This window comes from Rhinoderma darwinii, chromosome 2 (assembly GCF_050947455.1).
Source record: "Rhinoderma darwinii isolate aRhiDar2 chromosome 2, aRhiDar2.hap1, whole genome shotgun sequence".
NCBI lineage: Eukaryota > Metazoa > Chordata > Amphibia > Anura > Rhinodermatidae > Rhinoderma > Rhinoderma darwinii.
In genome coordinates, this window is record NC_134688.1 from 30,943,515 (window position 1) to 30,963,772 (window position 20,258).

A 20,258-nucleotide genomic window follows, 5' to 3' on the forward strand; every position below is an offset into this window, starting at 1 on the left:
CCCTTATATTTGGCAAACCGGATAGCCATGCGCTATTCACAAGCCGTTTTTTACTGCTCACAGTCCTCTGTTGTCACATACACGGCAACTAATGAGTGCTTTGTGTACAGTTGTGGTAACTGCAGTGCCTTTAATGGTCCCAGAGATCACGTGACTGATAAAATGATCACTAGGATGTTGGTAGCAGCAGCCCCTGTTACAGTGGGAAACTAACGTGCAAAAAAAATGCATCCAATTATTAGTCTGCCTTTTGGGGGCTGGACTTTGGGAAAAAAAAAGTAGGAAAAAAATACACATAGTAAACAACACCTCCTACCAATCGTTGCCAAATCAAAATTAACAGCAGACAATGGAGAAGACAAAAAATATATATATTTTAGGGTTATTCAATATGATGAGCAGAAAAAAAATTGGCTAGAATCTAAAAGAAAAACAATGTTTTTACAATATTTTTTTTATAAACTATAAGCCTAATAAAGAGCAGAAACTATGTATAAAAACAACAATAATAATATAATAATAATTAATAATAATAAAAAAAGTGTTGTATTGGTTTTACACAAATCATGTTTATACAATTAAACAAAAAAGTTATAGCCATTAAACTGACGTACATTTCAATATGTTAAATTATGTCTGGTCCTAGAGGCCCAAAATTACTGGTTAAAGAGCAATTTCCCTAAAATTAAGTAAAATATAATAAAGAACAGATATTTATTCCTTTGGTGTTCTCCTTTGTCAAACTGTTAAAAATTATTTTCAGCCATTTCTAAACTACATATGTTTCTTTCTGGAAAGTTAGGTGACAACTAATTTGACCATTTTAGCCTACTTATGTACTGCAGTATCTTAGAAGCAAACTGAACATAAAATAACAGCAATTTCTGTGCCTGGCTGTGAGACGACTGTGCGCAATAGGAGACAAATAATATAAAAACAATTGTAGTGAAGAATAACCTATAAAGTGGATGTCATCATGCTGCCCTATATAAGGAAACACAGTATGGGGCAAGTCCGCTCTCCTATTAGCCAAAACAGGGAAAAAAATATTGTGCCGTTTGGCTAATAGGAGTGGTATGAGTCTGTTGTATTCATGAGGAGAGCGCTTTTCCCGCCTTCCTTACCTCCTCTCGGCTGTGTTGGACAATCTACGTGAGGAGGGCTAGGGGAACAATCCCCAGATGAATAAACCAGACTCATAACTGAGTCCGGTGTATTCTATGATCACTCCCATTAGCTAAATGACACAATATTTTTGTGCCGTTTTTGCTAATAAGAGAACGGACCAGGCCACATACCATGCTGTCCTAAATCTATTTTTTTAAAGATATTTGCCGAATAAGTTTATACTTTTTTAAGGATGTGCTGGAAGATTCCTTTACTATGTAGTCTGATGAGAGACTAGCTTTAAATGTTCAACAAGATCTTATAAAAAGATTTTGAAAAAAAATTTGAGGAAAAAAAAAGTGAAAAGAAAAAAACTATAGAAACTAAAGAAATCATGCATCATATCAACTACAATACTTTATTTTATCAAGAAAATGAAATACAAATAAATTAGAAGTAACTTTTTTTATATACTTTTTGTAAAATACTCTAAAAATGGGAGAAAAAACAAAACAAAAGACAACACAAAAATGATTTAGGTAGCCCAAATATAAAACATTAGGGCATTGAACCCCCATGTGTGCAAAACACATAAAAAGTGTCTGGCCTTTTACAACCAAAACTCTGGTATTAGGGCAGTGGCCAAGGCCAAACGGGACCCAAAGATCCTGATTCAAATCCATTAAAGGGAAATTTTAACATAAATTTGCAGTCCGATCTGGAGGAACAAGAGGAGTAGAGTAGTTCTGTGCAAAAAGATACAAGATAACCTGTCTTTTATTTATTTAAATCCATGCTAACTTTGGACTTAAAGGGGTTCTCCGAAGATTAAAATTCATCATCTAGGGCCGTTCATTGTCCATAGACTCCCGTTTAATGTATATGTTTCTTTACTGGATGGCTGTGACATATACTTTTTTAATAAGGGAGTCTATGGACAACGGATGGTTGATGAACGTCATCCCTCGGAGGTATGTTTTTTTCCCATCTTGCGCCGTAGATCTCGGGTTTCGTCTGATTTAGAGCGACTGGGAGGACACATGTCTACATCTACCATAAAAAGCTCTAACAAAATCTGAAATGTTGCATCAGTTTAATGTGTCATATTCACTTTACATACAATTTTAAGCAAAGAACGTTGTACGTTGTAAAGCAATAGGAGAAGTAATTGGCTGACGATGACTGCTTCCATGGGCTGTGTAGCATTTATACAGCAGGTGGTGAAATAATATAACCAACCAGAAAAAAAACATTGCTCAGAGTCTGATTTGAGTGCTAGCTCATCTGCCCATCCTTAGTGCCATTAAAGCTGTAACAAATTAACAAATGATGATGTGCCTGTAGTTACCACAAACAACGATTGGAAAATAAATAAGCCAACGGCGGAAACGAAAGAGACATTCACTTTTTGTGAAAGACGAGCGGCTTTACCATCCCGGCCAGGATCTTAGGTAACTGTGCGGAAATTACTTCTGTCATCATCTCTGGGAATTCCACGCTCAGCGCTCGCGACTGGAGGAAGGTGTTAAGACAATAGAGATGGAGCTGCTTGACCAGCTGTCGGTAAAAAAAAGTCATAGATTAATGTATAGCACAGCATTGCCAGGATAAAACCTGAGTTACAAAATTAAAAGAACAATGTGGATTACAAAGTGGATAGTTGTAGGTATTATATTCCATAGCTGAATTCACAATTCGGCTAGCCTCAGAGCTGAAATCTTCAAGCATTACTTCTACACAGAGCTTGTGCTTGCAATCTTCATTCTGGAAATTGTAGAAATTACAGGGGCAGAGGTGTCAATTAAGACATTGTAGGAGCGTGGGTGTCATTGTGGATATTATAGGAACAGAGGTGTGACTGATAAGAAACTAGTTAATTTCTAATGGCAACCAACAGATTTGTGAGTACAGAATATATTATAAAAAGGCTGTAACTCAGGATCAAAATGAAAAGTACCATGTTAATGCAAGGTGGATAGTTGTATGTACTATATTCCAGAGCTGCATTCACAATTTGGCAGGCCTCAGAGATTAAATCTCCCAGTATTACTTGCTTGTTCAATCACTGCAAAGTGCTTGCTTTAGTCCGGATATTGTACAGAATATAGGGGCAGAGGTGTAAATGCAGGCATTATAGGAGCATGGGTGTCATTGTGGGAATTATAGGACATGGGGTGTGTCGATAAACCTGTTGACTGTTTCCAATGGCAACCAACAATATTGTGAGTACAGCATGAACTAAGGCTCTAACTCAGGATCAGAACGTTACATGGAAGAAGTGAATATCATGATGAGTGTTAATTTATGTTTTGGCATCTGAGTGTCTGACATATAATCACATAAGTGATATCCAAGATGGAAAAGTGCTACCATAAGTATTTGAGGCATACCACCACCCAATGGTTGAGTGGTGCCACATTATGGTGATGAGTTGCCACCACAGTCCCATATCAAAGATAAGAAGTTCTGCGTTTTTAGCTACAATTGTGCAAAATCTGTACAAAAATTACAATTGTTTGTCATCTAGTTAATGTCCCAGAATTTGAGTAAAATATAAACATCCACACATAATCCCATCAGACCTCATTCACTGTGGCCATATAATATTACGACTACCAGAGTACCAGAGAATCATCCGGTGGGCCCAGGATCAGACACAATAGTGGGTTCCTAATACAACAGGACCCAAAAGTTCCAGCAGAAAACAACCCTTTACGAAACTGACTTCAGAGCAAATACTTGATGCCAGGGTCTATTTTTCATGTAATGATTCACAAATAAGGGCCCGTTCACATCAGCGTTCAGCTTCTGTTCAACCTTTCGGTCAGAGGAACCAATGACCGGAAAGCCGAACAGAAACTATCACTTTCGTTTCTATTACCATTGATTTCAAATGGTAATGCCTCCGTTTTAGTCTGTTTTAGTTTGTTTCCATTTTGTAAAGTTTGTTTTTTTCACGGAAACAATAGCGCAGTCGACAGCAGTATTGTTTCCATGAAAAAAAACTGAAACTTTATGAAACTAAAAGAAAAACTGAAATGGAAACATTACCTTTGAAATCAATGGTAATGCAAACAGAAGTGATAGTTTCTGTTCGGCTTTCCGTTCATCGGTTCCGCTGACGGTAAGGTTGAGCGGAACCCGATAAACAGAACCCGAACTCTGATGTGAACAGGTTGTAATCTATTAGACCTAATTGATGATCTGTCCTGTGTGTGTATAATGATAACAACAAAGTATACGATGCACATGTTCTGTACAGATGGGGACAGGGCCCTCCAAATTTCCTCTGGCAGGCCTAAGGAATCCCAGATCAAAACTGACAAGTGCCCAAAAAACTGGTGAAATGTCATAGGGCTAGTTTATATTTTGGGCAGCACCTTTTGGATGTCAGCAGAAAGTTGTTTGTCATTTTTAGTTTTAGTATGCTTGTTTTTTTACTTGTTTTTTATCGTTCTTCTTTGCCAAGAATGTACTTAGCCATCTAAAAAAAACAAAGATAGATAAAGAACAGTAGAAAGCAGAGGTCAAGGTTACCTTGAAAACTTCTTAGGATAGAATCTTCTTTTACAGTGAAACATAGCCCCACTATACTTGGAAATGTATCCAAATATATACATAAATATAAAAAAAATCTAACAAAATAGAAGGTCAAATTCAGAGACAGCTAAACATAATACTCAATCAGTTAAGCCTGATTCACAAGAGCGTTGAATACGTCCATGTGACGGCCGTTGAAACAACGGCTGTCACACGAACCTATGTAATTCATTGGGGCCATTCACACAGCTGTTGTTTCAACGGACCATGTGAAGGGTCCGTTGAAAAATAGAACATGTCCTATTTTGTTCAGTTTTCACGGATCCCTCCACTTATGTCTTATGACTTATGTCTATGGGGATCCGTGAATACTAAACCCGCACGGGGGCACCTTGGACGTGAAAAACGTCACGTTTATCATGTCCGAGTTTCCCCACGCTCGTGTGAATCTGGCCTTATACTAACTTTTCTACGTGTAGTGCATTCCAACTTTTTACATAGTGTGGTTTTAGGGTTAGTGGCAGTATTCCTGGTAATATCCCTTGAGGTCTAGGGTGGCTTAGAGGTTGATACCTAATATCTCTGCTGGTCTATGGAGATAAGTGATTCAAGGCAATATTTGTGGTGTTCTAGGGTGATTATGGGTTAATATGTAATATTTCTGTAAGCCTAGTGTTAGAATTATAGGTTAACACCTAATATTCTGTGGTGGTCTAGGTAAGTTAAGGACTAATGTACGTATAATTTATTTTATTTAGTCTAAATAGATTTAGATTTCATAATATATCTTATTAAGGGACAGAGTTTCATTTTTCTGTTACGGAGATCCATATTCCCTACGTCCCTTTAGGTCATAGAGCTAAATGATCATATTCTTGCTGCCTTTAGTGAACACTAGGGGGAGTTAAATGCATACAAATTGATTAGCTGTGTAAATCCATGTATAAGGAGCTCCCCCTAGTGGTGGCTGCAGACAGAAAGAATTGTAGCATTTAATACGATAATTGTTTGACTGTTTCAACAGAATTTGCCGTACTAGGAAATCTCCTCTACATGTGCCTCTGAAGTACAAGAAAGAAAAATCCACCTCCAGTTGGTGACAGTATATAATGGTAAAATAATGCGGATGCATTAATTAAGTAAGTAGGAAGCACTTACTTCATGCATTGAGTCCATGACTTTAGTAAGATGATAGAACCTCTGAGAACTTGCAACAACTCCTTTATGTCTTAAGCCAATCGCTTTTGCCAGTTCTCTTATGTAGTTTGACCTCATCTCATCAAAAAGACTTTGGCTTTTAAGACCCTCCAAAGGAACTGAAGAAAAAGATGGAATTCATGATAAAAACCAATAAGAATACATATATCTACAATCACAATATATGAAAAGTGATCAATTACAAATATTATAAGAAGCCATTGTGTTTTATTGAACAAAAAAATGGTATGTTATAATTCCAATTCTTAAACAATTTCACATTTTAAAGCTACATTAAAGTTGATATACTTTATAAATGCATTGTTGTACAGATTTTGGAGAGGATACATTATTTCATGTGATTTTCAACTGGTTGCCCTTGGAAACAGACAGTGGTTTGGCACCACTCGCTGTCAGACATGTGAAATTACAGCTTAGTTCTAACTGTATTTATCATTACGGGCCCCATGATGCACTGCGCTTGGGTAACAGGAAATCGGCATAAATCTGATTTTAGCGGTAGATATGAATAAAACATCATGTAAGCCGAAATCAGTAAAATAAATAACACAAAGTAGTACAAAGTTACTTTACTTTTCGTTCACATCTGCGTCAGGGTCCCATTCTGACTTTCCATCGGATCTTCCCGTCTGAACGGGACCCTGACTGAAACAAACCGAAACCATAGGTTTCCGTTTGCATCACCATTGAGTTCAATGATGACAGATCCGATGCCAATGGTTTCCGTTTGTCTCAGTTGTGCAAGGGTTCCGTAGTTTTGACGGAATGAATAGCGCAGTCGACTACGGTATTGATTCCGTCAAAACGACGGAAACCTTGCACAACTAAAACAAACGGAAACCATTTCCGTCAACATTGAAATCAAACCTATGGTTTCCTTTTGTTGCAGTCATGGTCCCGATCTGACGGGAATCTCTGACGGAGCGCCAGAACGGAACCCTGACACAGATGTGAACGAAGCCTTAACTGTGTAGGTAGCTGTTTAAAAAATACAGAAAAAAACATCAACATATCACGCAGGAGGCTGTCAGCATCCTTGACACATGTTTAAACTGCAGATATGCCATAAAAATCTAAGAAAATCCCTTTAAGGAAATAGCGTTACTGTTTTCCGGGAGACATCTTCCTTCTTTTTACGTAGGTGTATGAAGTCTTGGGGGGAGGAGATGCAAAGAAAAGCAATTCCGACATTATTTTTTTTGAACACTATATATTGTATTATAAATAATTTGGGGGCACCAATATGTATATGTTTTTTTAATAAAAAATGTTTTGTGTAAAATTGTGTTTATTCTTTTTTATTTCTTTTTGCTTTTACTTTTGAGCTATTTTCTTTTTAAAATTTTTTACACTTTTTTTTTGTTCCACTGGGAGAATTTTACTTTTAAACTCTCATTCATTGGAATACTTATGTATTTGAATGCATTATTGTCTGTGCAAGAAAAACTAATAGGCATTATCACAGGACAGCTCTGGAGGCCTTTGTTAAGGTGTTGCCCGTATAAAACCATCAGCCCCAGCGATTATGATGCTGGAGCCGACGGAGAGTTATCAAAAGTAACCCCATCCCTTTGTTTGCACCCCATAGATGCCCCGATCACTACTATTTGTAGCATTTACAGGGGGTTAATAGGCCAGGATCTGAGCGTTTTCACCACGCCGTACATGCATGGTAGGTCATATTAGTAAACCACTTGCCATGATCTACATGGACAGTACAATTGCCATTAAAAGGACAGAAAATGTAAAACAAGTATATTTAGTATAAGAATCCACAGAGAATGTTTTATAACATTTCAGGTTTTGAAAGACTTTTATCCTCAGGAGAAATCTCGGCTGTTTTTAAAGACATTTATCAGGAGACATGTTTGTCCTGCTACAAAATGTCTGGACAATGATAATGTAAAATGTAAATATAAAGTAGACACGATATGATTCCTAAAAAGAAATTCTCCATTTACCCCCTTGTTTTTTTTTAAAATCCATTTACATTTGCAATAAACATATATTGTTGCACATCGAAATTTAGTTACGTCAATCTATACGTATTACCTAGTTTCTATTGAACTAAAATTGTACGACAAATCCCAGATTGAACTATACCGATTATCAGTAATAAGTAATTTTCCTTTTTGTGTTTACTCATAATTTAACCCCTTAATATCCAGCCTATTTTAGACGTTAATGACCAAGTCATTTTTTACATTTTTCCATCGTCTCATTCAAAGAGCTATAACGTTTTTATTTTTACGTTGACATAGCTGTATAAGGTCTTGTTTTTTGCGGGACAAGTTGTATTTTTTAATAGCACCATTTTGGGGTACATAGAATTTATTGATTAACTTTTATTAACTTTTTTTGGGGGGGGAATAGAAAAAAATCAGAAATTTTGCCACGCTTTTCTGCATCCTAAATTTACGCCGTTTACCATGTGGTATAAATAACACAATACCTTTATTCAGTGGGTTGTTGCGATTGCAACTATACCAAATTTGTATCGTTTTTGTATGTTTTACTACTTTTACACAGTGAAAACACTTTTTTTTTTTAAATTATTTGTTTTTGTGTCTCCATATTTGAAGAGCCGTAACAGTTTTATTTTTTTGACGATGCAATTGTAGGAGGGCTTTTTTTTTGCGGGACGACTTGTAGTTTTTATCGGTACCATTTTGGAGTAGATGCAACTTTTTGATCACTTTTTATCACATTTTTTTTAAGGCTGGATTCAAAGAAAACAGCAATTTTTGCATGTTTTATTATTTAATTTTTTACGACGTTCACCGTGCGGGTTAAATGATGTAATAAGTTTATAGTTGGGGTCGTTACGGACGCGGCGATACCAAATATGTGTAACTTTTTTACTTTATTTTGTTTGTTAATAATAAAGCAATTTGTAAGGGGAAAAAGTGGGTTTTTCATTTTTTTTTTTTACTTTTTTTTTAAACATTTTTTCCCACTTTTTTACTAGTCCCATTAGGGGACTTCACTATGCGATGGTCCGATCGCATTTATAATACACTGCAATACTTCTGTATTGCAGTGTATTATGCCTGTCCGTGTAAAACGGACAGGCATCTGCTAGGTCATGCCAGAGGCATGATCTAGCGGCATTCACCACAGACAGACCTGGGGGCCTTTATTAGGCCCCCGGCTGCCATCAGAGAAACAGACACTTGGCGATCTTATCGCCGGGTGTCAGTTGGATGAGAGGGAGGGAGCTCTCTCCAAAACCACTCAGATGCGGTGCACGCTATTGTGCACCGCATCTGAGGGGTTAAACGGGTGAGATCGATACTTATATTGATCTCACCCGGCAGAGCAGGGACGCCCCCAGCTACCTCTGGTAGCTGAGAGCAGGGAGATTTGACAGCTCCCTGCTCTGTTTACTTATTCCGATGCCGCGACGTAAAAAGTCTATGGCATCGGAATAAGGCCCGTTAGTGACCGACGTAGAAACACTATGGGCCAGTCACTAACGGGTTAAAAGGGTTGTTTGCTTTGGACGATCCCATTTTTAAGAGGTCCCCCAAAAATAAGCTATTTACAGGGTATTTTATTGTTGGCAGTGGCACCCCCACAGATCAGCTGTAATCTGCGGAGGAACCAAGCAGCAAGTATTCAATCTCCCTGCAGTGGCACCACAGGGGAAATTAGGCATTACATGGAGCCTATTGAAATCAATGGACCACCATCAGTATGAGAGAAGCTATTTGTAGCTGGTCTAAGCCGCAGGTAGTAGAGGTTCCGAACAATGAAACCCGCCTCCATTAATGCAGAATGGCTTGCTATGTATAATGTATTTGAAAATGGGTTTTCTAAACCAGACAATGCCTTTAATTCAAATATAAATTTAAAAATTAAAAGAAGTCTCCGATTTTATAAATAGTTGAAGGAGTTTCAAATAACCTATTCGGGAAGAAGTTAGGGAATACTAGGGAATATTACTGAGGAATATTAGGAAATACTAGCGACAACAGAGGGTGTTCCCCGTTCAGAGCCTCCATCTATTAACCAGAGTGAAGAGCAGCTACAGGGAGCGTTGTTCCCAAGAAACCAATATGCTCTTGCATTGCACAGACAGCCAACTGATTTCAATGAAAACTGTGTAATGCTTCATTTTTCCTGTGGTGGCGCTGAAGGGAGAATGATCACCTATAAACTACTGCTAATGACTGGGGATCCCAGCAGCAGGACACTCTGTGATCAATTTATTGCCACCCCTTCTAACAAAAAGGGATTGTCCAAAGTGGACAACCACTTTAACCCCTTCGCGCTCAGGTCAGTAATAGTACGTCCTGCTAAGTAGAACGTTCGCGCTCAGGTCAGTACTATTACTGACCTGAGTAAACACGGCGCCATTTAATCCCGGCGCGTGCTTGAGCTGTGATACCTGCTGTTTCCGACAGCAGGCTATCACAGCTTAGTGTGCAGGGACCGATCGCCGTGGTCCCCGCCGATTAACCCCTTAGAAGCCGCGTTCAATAGCGATCGCGGCTTCTTAGGGGTTAAGCTGCCATCGCCGGCCTGCTACACGATAGCGGGCCGTGATGGCTACTATGGCAACCAGAATCCTAACAATGGACTCTGGCTACGCCATCGACGGAAGCCTAGTGGGTCCCGACAAAGTCAGGACCCACTATGCTTGCTGTCAGCGAACAGCTGACAGCTCTAATACACTGCACTACGTATGTAGTGCAGTGTATTAGAATAGCGATCAGAGCCTCCTGCCCTCATGTCCCCTAGTGGGACAAAGTAAAAAAAGTGTAAAAAAGTAAAAAAAAGTTGTGTAAAAATAAGAAAATAAAAGATTTAAAAGTAATAAAAGTAAAAGTCCCCCTTTTTCCCTTATCAGTTCTTTATTATTAATAAAAATATATAAATAAACAAATAAACTATACATAATTGGTATCGCCGCGTCCGTAACGACCTGAACTACAAAACGATGTCGTTATTTATCCCGCGCGGTGAACGCCGTAAGAGAAAATAATAATAAACCGTACCACAATCACAATTGTTTGGTCACTTCAACTCCCAAAAAATGGAATAAAAAGAGATCAAAAAGTCGCATGTCCCTAAAAATGGTACTGATGGAAACTACAGTTCGTTACGCAAAAAATAAGTCCTCACACGGCTTTCCTGATGGAAAAATAAAAACGTTATGGCTCTTAGAATAAGGTAACACAAAAAGTGAATGATTTTTTACAAAACGTATTTTATTGTGCAAACGCCATAAGACATAAAAAAAATATAAACATCTGGTATCGCCGTAATCGTATCGCCGCGCAGAATAAAGTGAATGTGTCATTTATAGCACACGGTGAACGCTGTAAAAAAAATTGAATAAAAAACAATAGTAAAATTGCTGTTTTTTTAGTCCCCACGCCACCTAAAATTAGAATAAAAACTGATCAAAAAGTCGCATGCACCCCAAGAAAACTACAATGGATTCCTCAAGGTCTCTAGTTTTCAAAAAGGGGTCACTTTTAGGGGGTTTCCACTGTTTTAGCACCACAAGACCTCTTCAAACCGGACATGGTGCCTAATAAATTAAATTAAATTAATTAAATGTCACCTCTACTTTGCTCTAAATTCCTGTGAAACACCTAAAGGGTTAATAAACTTTTTAAATGCTGTTGTGAATACTTTGAGGGGTCTAGTTTCTGAAATGGGGTGTTTGATAAGGGTGTCTAATATATGGGCCCCTCAAAGCAACTTCAGAACTGAGCTGGAAACTAAAAAATAAAATAAAAATGAGGCAATACTTCGCTTCTTACATTATACTGATAATGAGCCGTGCCCACCCCGAGATGACCCCAGTTTTGACCGTTTGTATAAACGGAGACCCCTATTAGACCATTTCAGTGCCCGGTTTTCCCAGCATTCACCCCCGAGAAGTGTATTTCTATAGATGAATCCCTGGTACATTTGAAAGGGAGGCTTCAATTCCGCGAGTACCTGCCGGGTAAGAGGGCAAGGTATGGCGTGAAGATGTATGAGCTGTGCGAGAGTGCATCAGGGTATACCTACAAATTTAGGATATATAAAGGGAAGGACACCAGTACTCAGCCCCCAGAATGCCCCCCCTTACTGGGAGTTAATACAAAAATTGTGTGGGATTTGGTGCACCCACTGCTGGACCAGGGTTACCACCTCTACCTGGATAATTTTTATACCAGCGTCCCACTCTTCAACTGCCTCGCTTCCAGAAGTCCTGCGGCATGCGGCACTGCTAGAAGAAACCTGAGAGGCCTCCCTAAGACTCTGCTTGGGCAAACACTCAGAAGAGGTGAGAGCAGGGCACATTCTAGCAGCAACATATTGTGTGTCAAGTACAAGGACAAGAGAGATGCCACACCAGTACCCATGTACCTGTACGAGGTACCAGTACAGGGACCCCCAAACTAGACTGCATCCTGGACTACAATAGGTACATGGGAGGGGTGGACTTGTCAGATCAAGTCCTGAAGCCTTACAGTACTTCTGGAAGCGGGGCCACAGGCATCGTACCAGGGCAACACTTTTTAGGAGAAGTTCCCCAAACTGGCAAGAAGGGAAAAAGTCAAAAGAGGTGCAGAGTCTGCTATAAGAGGGGGATAAGGAAGGACACAATATATCAATGTGACGCGTGTCCCGAAAAACCAGAGCTCTGTATGAAAGAGTGTTTTAAAATTTATCATACATCCCTTTATTTTTAATTTACCCCAGTTTTACTCGCTCTGATCCACTTCGCACAGCTTACCCCTCCTCATCTTTCCCCTCTGAGCCCTGCTGTGTGCCCAGGCAGCTGATAACAGCCACATGTAGGGTATTGCCGTACCCGGGAGAGCCAACATTACAGTTTATGAGGTGTATATCTCCGGTGGCGCATGCTGGGCACAATATATCGGACACTGAATTGGCATATATGTTTAGAAAATTGCAAATTTCACTCTGTACCAACTGCTGCACATTATCTTTTACACAATACCTGTGGGGTCAAAATGCTCACTACACCTCTAGATGAATGCCTTAAGGGGTGTAGATTTTAAAACAGGGTCACTTCTTGGGGGTTTCAACTGTACTGGTACCTTAGGGGCTTCTGCGTACAAGACTTAGCACCAGAAAAGCTCCAGTAGGCCAAATGGTGGTCCTTTCCTTCTGAGCCCTGCCGTGTGCCCAGGCAGCTAATAACAGCCACATGTAGGGTATTGCCGTACCCGGGAGAGCCCACATTACAGTTTATGGGGTGTATGTCTCCGGTGGCACATGCTGGGCACAATATATCGGACACTGACATGGCATATATATAGAAAATTGCAAATCTCACTCTGCACCATCTGCTGCGCATTATCTTTTACACAATACCTGTGGGGTCAAAATGCTCACTACACCTCTAGATGAATTCCTTAAGGGGTGTCGTTTTTAAAATGGGGTCACTTCTCGGGGGTTTCAACTGTACTGATACCTCAGGGGCTTCTGCACACTCGACTTAGCACCAGAAAATTTCCAGTAGGCCACATGGTGGTCCTTTCCTTCTGAGCCCTCCCATGGGCCCAAACGGCAGTTTATCACCACAAATAGGGTATTGCCACACTCAGGACAAATTGGGCAACAAAATGCGGTATTTTATTCCTTGTGAAAATAAGAAATTTTGAGCCAAAACTACCTCTTATTGGAAAAAATATATTTTTTTTTAATTCACAGCCCAATTCAAATAAATTCTGTGAAAAAACTGTGGGGTCTAAATGGTCACAACACCCATAAATAAATTCTTTGAGGGGTGTAGTTTCCAAAATGGGGTCACTTCTGGTGGGTTTCCATTGCTTTGATACCTTTGGGGCTCTGCAAATGCGACATGGCACCCGAAAACCAATCCAGCAAAATCTGGGCTCCAAAGAACACATAGCGCTCCTTTCCTTCTGAGGCCTCCCATGGGCCCAAACGGCAGTTTATCACCACAAATGGGCTATTGCCGCACTCAGGACAAATTGGGCAACAAATTGGGGTATTTTACTCCTTGTGAAAATAAGAAATTTTGAGCCAAAACTACCTCTTATTGGAAAAAATTTCATTTTTTTGAATTCACAGCCCAATTCAAATAAATTCTGTGAAAAAACTGTGGAGTCTAAATGGTCACAACACCCATAAATGAATTCCTTGAGGGGTGTAGTTTCCAAAATGGGGTCACTTCTGGTGGGTTTGCATTGCTTTGATACCTTTGGGGCTCTGCAAATGCGACATGGCACCCGAAAACCAATCCAGCAAAATCTGGGCTCCAAAGAACACATAGCGCTCCTTTCCTTCTAATACCTCCCATGGGCCCAAACGGCAGTTTATGGCCACAAATAGGGTATTGCCGCACTCAGGACAAATTGGGCAACAAAATGGGGCATTTTGTTCCCTGTGAAAATAAGAAATTCTGATCAAAAATGACATCTTATTGGAAAAATTGTCATTCTTTTAATTTCACAGCCCAATTCAAATACGCGCTGTGAAAAAACTACGGGGTCAAAATTGTAACAATAACCATAAATTAATTCCTTGAGGGGTGCAGTTTCCAAAATGGGGTCAGTTTTGGGGGATTCCTACTGTTTTGGCACCTCAACACCTCTTCAAACCTGGCATGCTGCCTAAAATATATGCTAATAAAAAAGCACCACCAAAATGCACTAGGTGCTTCTTTGCTTCTGGGGCTTGTGTTTTAGTCCACGAGCGCACTAGAGCCACATGTGGGACATTTCTAAAAACTGAAGAATCTGGACAATACATATTTAGTTGTGTTTCTCTGGTAAAACCTTCTTTGTTACAGAAAAAAAATAGAATAAAATTGAAATTCAGAAAGAAAAACGAAATTTGCAAATTTCACCTCCACTGTGCTTTAATTCCTGTGAAATGCCTGAAGGGTTAAAAAACTTTCTAAATGCTGTTTTGAATACTTTGAGGGGTCTAGTTTTTAAAATGGGGTGCTTTATGGGGGATTTCTAATACATAGGCCCCTCAAAGCCACTTCAGAACTGAACAGGTACCTTTAAAAAAATGGCTTTTGAAATTTTCTTAAAAATATGAGAAATTGCTGTTTATGTTCTAAGCCTTGTAACGTCCAAGAAAAATAAAATAATGTTCAAAAAACGATGCCAATCTAAAGTAGACATATGGGAAATGTGAACTAGTAACTATTTTGGGTGGTATAACCGTCTGTTTTTCAAGCAGATGCATTTAAATTCTGAAAAATGCTATTTTTTCTAAATTTTCTCTAAATTTTGCAATTTTTCTCAAATAAAGACTGAATATATCGACCAAATTTTACCACGAACATGAAGCCCAAAGTGTCACGAGAAAACAATCTCGGAATCGCTTCAATAGGTTTAAGCATTTCGACGTTATTACCACATAAAGTGAAATATGTCAGATTTGAAAAATGGGCTCTGAGCCTTAAGGCCCAAACTAGGCTGCGTCCTTAAGGGGTTAAAGAGAAAAGCTGAATAAACATCTAGTATGGAATTTATGAGAATTGTTGAATATACTTTAATGTAGTCGTTTTTATGTGCAATATTATTTTAACCATTGAGAGAACTCTGAACAAGTATTTGTTTTTTACTTGTCAGAAAATATCATCAGTGGTGGCCCCTGTAAAAAATAAAGGGGGGCAGTGTTTAGGGCCCCTTTAAGCTGTAGATTAGTTGGGGTTCCAGCTCATGAACTCCTACTGATGACGTCAAGGTGAACTTGTGATTTAATCAAATGTGCCAAGGTCATTTATGTTCCATCATGCAGATTATATATTTAACCAGGGCCAAAAACGGACAACATAATCTCAGCCTCCATTATTTCCAGCAAATACGAGTCTGTAATAGGAAATATGCTTGTTGATCCTTTGCTCTTCTCGGTTTTCTCATGTATTAAGAGTTTCCTATCAAATTTGTGCCTGGCCAGAAGTGTAAATATAAGAGATGCAGCCAAAATTATGATGGGACCTCCCTCCTGGCGTTAGTTCATGCCACTCCACCACCACTTATACTTGGACAGCAAGACCCAGTGCTTGTCCACCAAACCCAATCATTCCATCAATTAGGGTCAGTTCAGTTTTGTTGCAGGTTTTACCCATTGAATTCAATGGGAGGTAAATCCTGCAACAAATAGCTGTTGTTGCGTTTTTGCGTCAGGTTCGAAGCGATTCCGCCGCAAAAAAACGCAACTCAGAAAAAAAATAATCACATACTTACCTAGAAGTCTGTGTTCCTCCCTCCAGCGTACAAATGTAATGTTTCAGAGCTAGAGGAGGGAGGTCCTGCATAGGATTACACTGCCTTATGGTTCTGAAATTCCCAGCAGGTTACAAAGCATTAGTATTAACGTTCAGACGTGGCAATTTTTTTATGCCAAATTTTGCAGCGGATTTCACAGTTTGAAATGAAACACTTGGGGATTTAAAGTGGAGCTAAACGTTTAACAAACTTCTGACATGTCAGAAGTTTTGATCGGTGGGGGTCCGAGCACTGAGACCCCCACCATCGCTCAAACCAAGCAGCTGAAGTTCTCGTGTGAGCGCTCAGCCGCTTCGTGTCTGTTCGGCTTTTTCCGGAAATGAATGTATCGGAGTACGGACTCAATAGAAAGTCTATGAGCCAGTACTCCGATACATTTATTTCCGGAAAAAGCAGAACAGACACGAAGCGGCTGAGCGCTCACACGAGCACTTCAGTTGATTCGTTTTAGCGATTGGTGGGGGTCTCAATGCTCGGACCCCCACCAATCCAGACTTCTGACATGTCACTATGACATGTCAGAAGTTTGCTAAATGTTTAGCTACACTTAAACCACAGATTTGCTATGGATCTGCAAAATCCACACATTTCCACCACATCTGAACATATTCATAGTAGAGCTAATATATTTTTCCATTTCATGTTGACAACATCTTTTCTTAAAATACACCAACATGGTGTCTCAGTGGTTACCACTATGGCATTTGATTAGGGATAACATCTGCATGGATTTTGTATGTTCTCCCCATGTTGCATGTGTTTCCTCCCACACTCCAAAAACCTACAGATAACGTTATGAAATTGGCTCTAGTGTGTGTCTAAGACAGGGAAATTAAGTTGTGAGCCCCATTGGGGGCAGGGAATGATATGATTGTCGACAATCTTTGTACGGTGCAGCATAATATGTCGGAGCTATATAAGCAACATAAATAAAGAACAAGTCCCTACATACACATACAACTCACTTGTGTTCAGGAGTAGCAGAGCCTTCATGCACAGGAATTCCTCATGGGTGATTTGCAATTTTACAAACTCCTGTGGCAGCTGTCTCATTGAGAGGCAAAGGGAATAAAAAGATGAGTCTTTCATTCGTTGTCTGAGGAAACAAATGTCTTACGTTAAGAATCATAAAGCTACGAATGTGAGGCTGATGGTTTACTATTATTCTGTAGAGACTCAGTGAACATGATATTCTTCAGCACTTGATATAGTTTAGAGCAGAATGTTCCTCAAGTGAAGCGCTGAAGCTCTTTAGTCAGTCTAAGGCCTCATTCAGACATGCCTATTATACCAGCAAGAAATAAAAACTGCGACTGACACAGCTATGAGGGAGCCCTGGATGTCACCTATTATGGAGGCACTGTATTTGGCACTTAGAAGCAACATGGCTGTTATTATGATGAAACTGTGGATGTAGTTATAAGATCATTGTGCTGGCTCTATGATGGGGGCCCTTGCCAGGTATTATGACAGCCTTTCCAAGTTTTGAGGGTGGGGTCAATGTATGAATTTTTTTCTAGTATAAAATGTATAGGCAACATATACCAACAATGTCTGGGAAGAGAACTCTGTAGTCTTCGGGAGAAATAGTCATTGCGGTCTAGACCGGATAGAAAAAAAAAAGAAAGAGAACGTCTACAATCAGAGAAGACGTCACATGTGAGTCACTGGATGTAATTGTTGTATATCTTCCCTGTGACTGTGTCTGATCAATACTGTATTCTCATGTATATTCTGCACACCGCCAGTGTAGGACTGGTATCTGATCAATGTCTCTACACTGTATGGTGGTAATATTAGATATATTGATTTTGTGTAGTGGTAGCATACACCTGTCTATAACTAACTACTTTTATTTTATTTTTGTGTTGACAATGTGGCTTACATATTTAACCCCTTAGCGACCGCCAATACGCCTTTTCACGGCAGCCGTTAATGGTACTTATGCTAGAGCGCCGCCCTTTCACGGCGTTCTGACATAAGCCCGGCACAGGATGTCCTGTGCCGGCTACGGCGGGTGTCCGGTGGTCTAAAGACAGCCGGACACCTGCACTAACGGGCAGGATCGATTGCAACATCGATCTCACCCATTTAACCCCTTAGATGCGGCGCTCAATAGCGAGCTCCGCATCAAAGTGGTTTGTAGAGAGGGTGCTCCCTCTCTCACCACATCGGCACCCTGTAATTGCCACCGCAGGGTGCCAATGGCTTCTACGGCAGCCGAGGGCCTAACAAAAGCCCCCAGATCTGCCCGTGGTGGATGCCTGCTAAGCCATGCCTGAGACATGGCCTAGCAGGTGCCTGTCAGTTTTACACGGACAGGCAGTAATACACTGCAATACAGAAGTATTGCAGTGTATTATAAAAGTGATCAGAAGATGGCATAGTGAAGTCCCCTAGTGGGACTAAAGATAAAATTAACAAAAAGTTGAATAAAGTTAATAATAAATAAATAAAAATCCCAAAATAAAAAAATGAAAAACCAACGTTTTCCCTTATAAAATACTTTAATATGAAAAAAATAAATAATTAAAACATTACACATATTTAGTATCGCCGTGTTCGTAACGACCCCACCTATAAAGAAATTACATCATTTAACCCGCACGGTGAACGCCGTAAAAAATAAAATAAAAAACAATGCCAGAATTGCTGTTTTCTGTTCATCCTGCCTTCAAAAAAATTTGATAAAAAGTGATCAAATAGTCGCATGTACTCCAAAATGTACTCCAACATGGTACCAATAAAAACTAGAAGTCGTCCCGCAAAAAACAAGCTACATCGGCGTAAAAATAAAACAATTATGGCTCTTAAAACATGGCGACACAAAAACAAATAATTTAGAAAAATTTGTTTTTATTGTGTAAAAGTAGTAAAACATACAAAATCTTTATAAATTTGGTATCGCCACAGTCGTAATGACCCACTGAATAAAGTTGTTATGTTATTGATACCACACAGTAAACAAAGTAAATCTAAGACGCAAAAAAGAGTGGCGAAATGTACGGGATTTTTCCATTACCCCCACAAAAAAGTTAATAAAAGTTAATCAATAAATTATATGTACCCCAAAATCGTGCTATTAAAAAATACAACTTATCCCGCAAAAAACAAGACCTTATACAGCTTTGTCGACGCAAAAATAAAAAAGTTATAGCTCTTGGAATGCGACGGTGGAAAAAACGCAAAAAATAGCTTCGTCATTAAGGTTTAAAATAGGCTGGTTAAGAGAGGCGGGTGACCAGACTTAGAAAAATTTGTTGTGGCGCACATTACGTGCAAAGATTTTCACATGTGAATGTAACCATACTTTATGGTTGTGGGAAGAGTGTTTTTTTTTTGTTTGCCCTGTCAGCAAAATTCTCTAGAAACTGCCCTGCGGCAAGCAATGTTCGCGGCTGTGGTACTGAAGCACAAGGCGATGTGCACGCATTTGCTTATAAAGCCCGCCCTACTGCTGGACAGATGTAGCCATCTTTATCTTGACTCTTAACTATTACATAAACAGTAGCAATAAACTTTAGCTTAACTTTTTAAATGGCTTTTCAATGGAGAAGTATGGGGTCCCAAAATCCGCATTTTTTTCATTACCTCAGCTTCATCATGCCCTCCGGGATCAGTTTGGTGCTGCAACCGTTTCACCCTCTTTCTCTAAACTTGAGGATCTCCCTGGTTCCCAAAAACCTCTCCAAGCCCCTAACCAGAGCTCATGCCCTCTTACAGACCACTGGACCTCAACTGTTTGATAAAGCTTTTATAAAGTGGGTGGCAGTTCAAGCACATGGGGGGGGGGGGTCTCTTTTTCGGATATCTGTTTTAGGCGTGAGGTAAAGGTTCACTCATATTTGCATTCTGTCTGGTCCTACGCCAAACTGCTGCCTTTTTGGTCTGAGGTTCTTCAATTTCTCAATAACCATTTTGACTTTCCCAGAATTCTTTCCCCTCAGGTGTTACGAGCATCATTGATGATGTAATTCAGGGCTTTTATAACAAAACATATTTTTATTTCTACGCTTTTGTGCCCAGGAAATTTATTATCATGTCTTGGAAATCCAATGATCCCCCTAAGCTAGGGCACTGGATAAAATACGTAACCTTATAAAAACGCCTATTTATACACAGGAAATGCTCATACAAATACGATACAAT

The 20,258-nt window shown here is 39.5% G+C and overlaps 1 protein-coding gene across 1 annotated transcript in view; it reads right to left on the reverse strand.

Moving 5' to 3' along the window:
• Positions 1–2,183: 2,183 nt before the first annotated feature.
• PGR (progesterone receptor) overlaps positions 2,184–20,258 on the reverse strand; it is a 97,323-nt gene continuing 79,248 nt past the window's right edge. The window contains exons 6-8 of the mRNA XM_075851520.1: positions 17,075–17,205; positions 5,806–5,963; positions 2,184–2,664 (exon numbers count right to left, since the gene is read on the reverse strand). Of these exons, the coding sequence (XP_075707635.1) occupies positions 2,509–2,664; positions 5,806–5,963; positions 17,075–17,205 (445 nt within the window). The 3' untranslated portion in view covers positions 2,184–2,508. The remainder of the gene's footprint in view (positions 2,665–5,805; positions 5,964–17,074; positions 17,206–20,258) is intronic.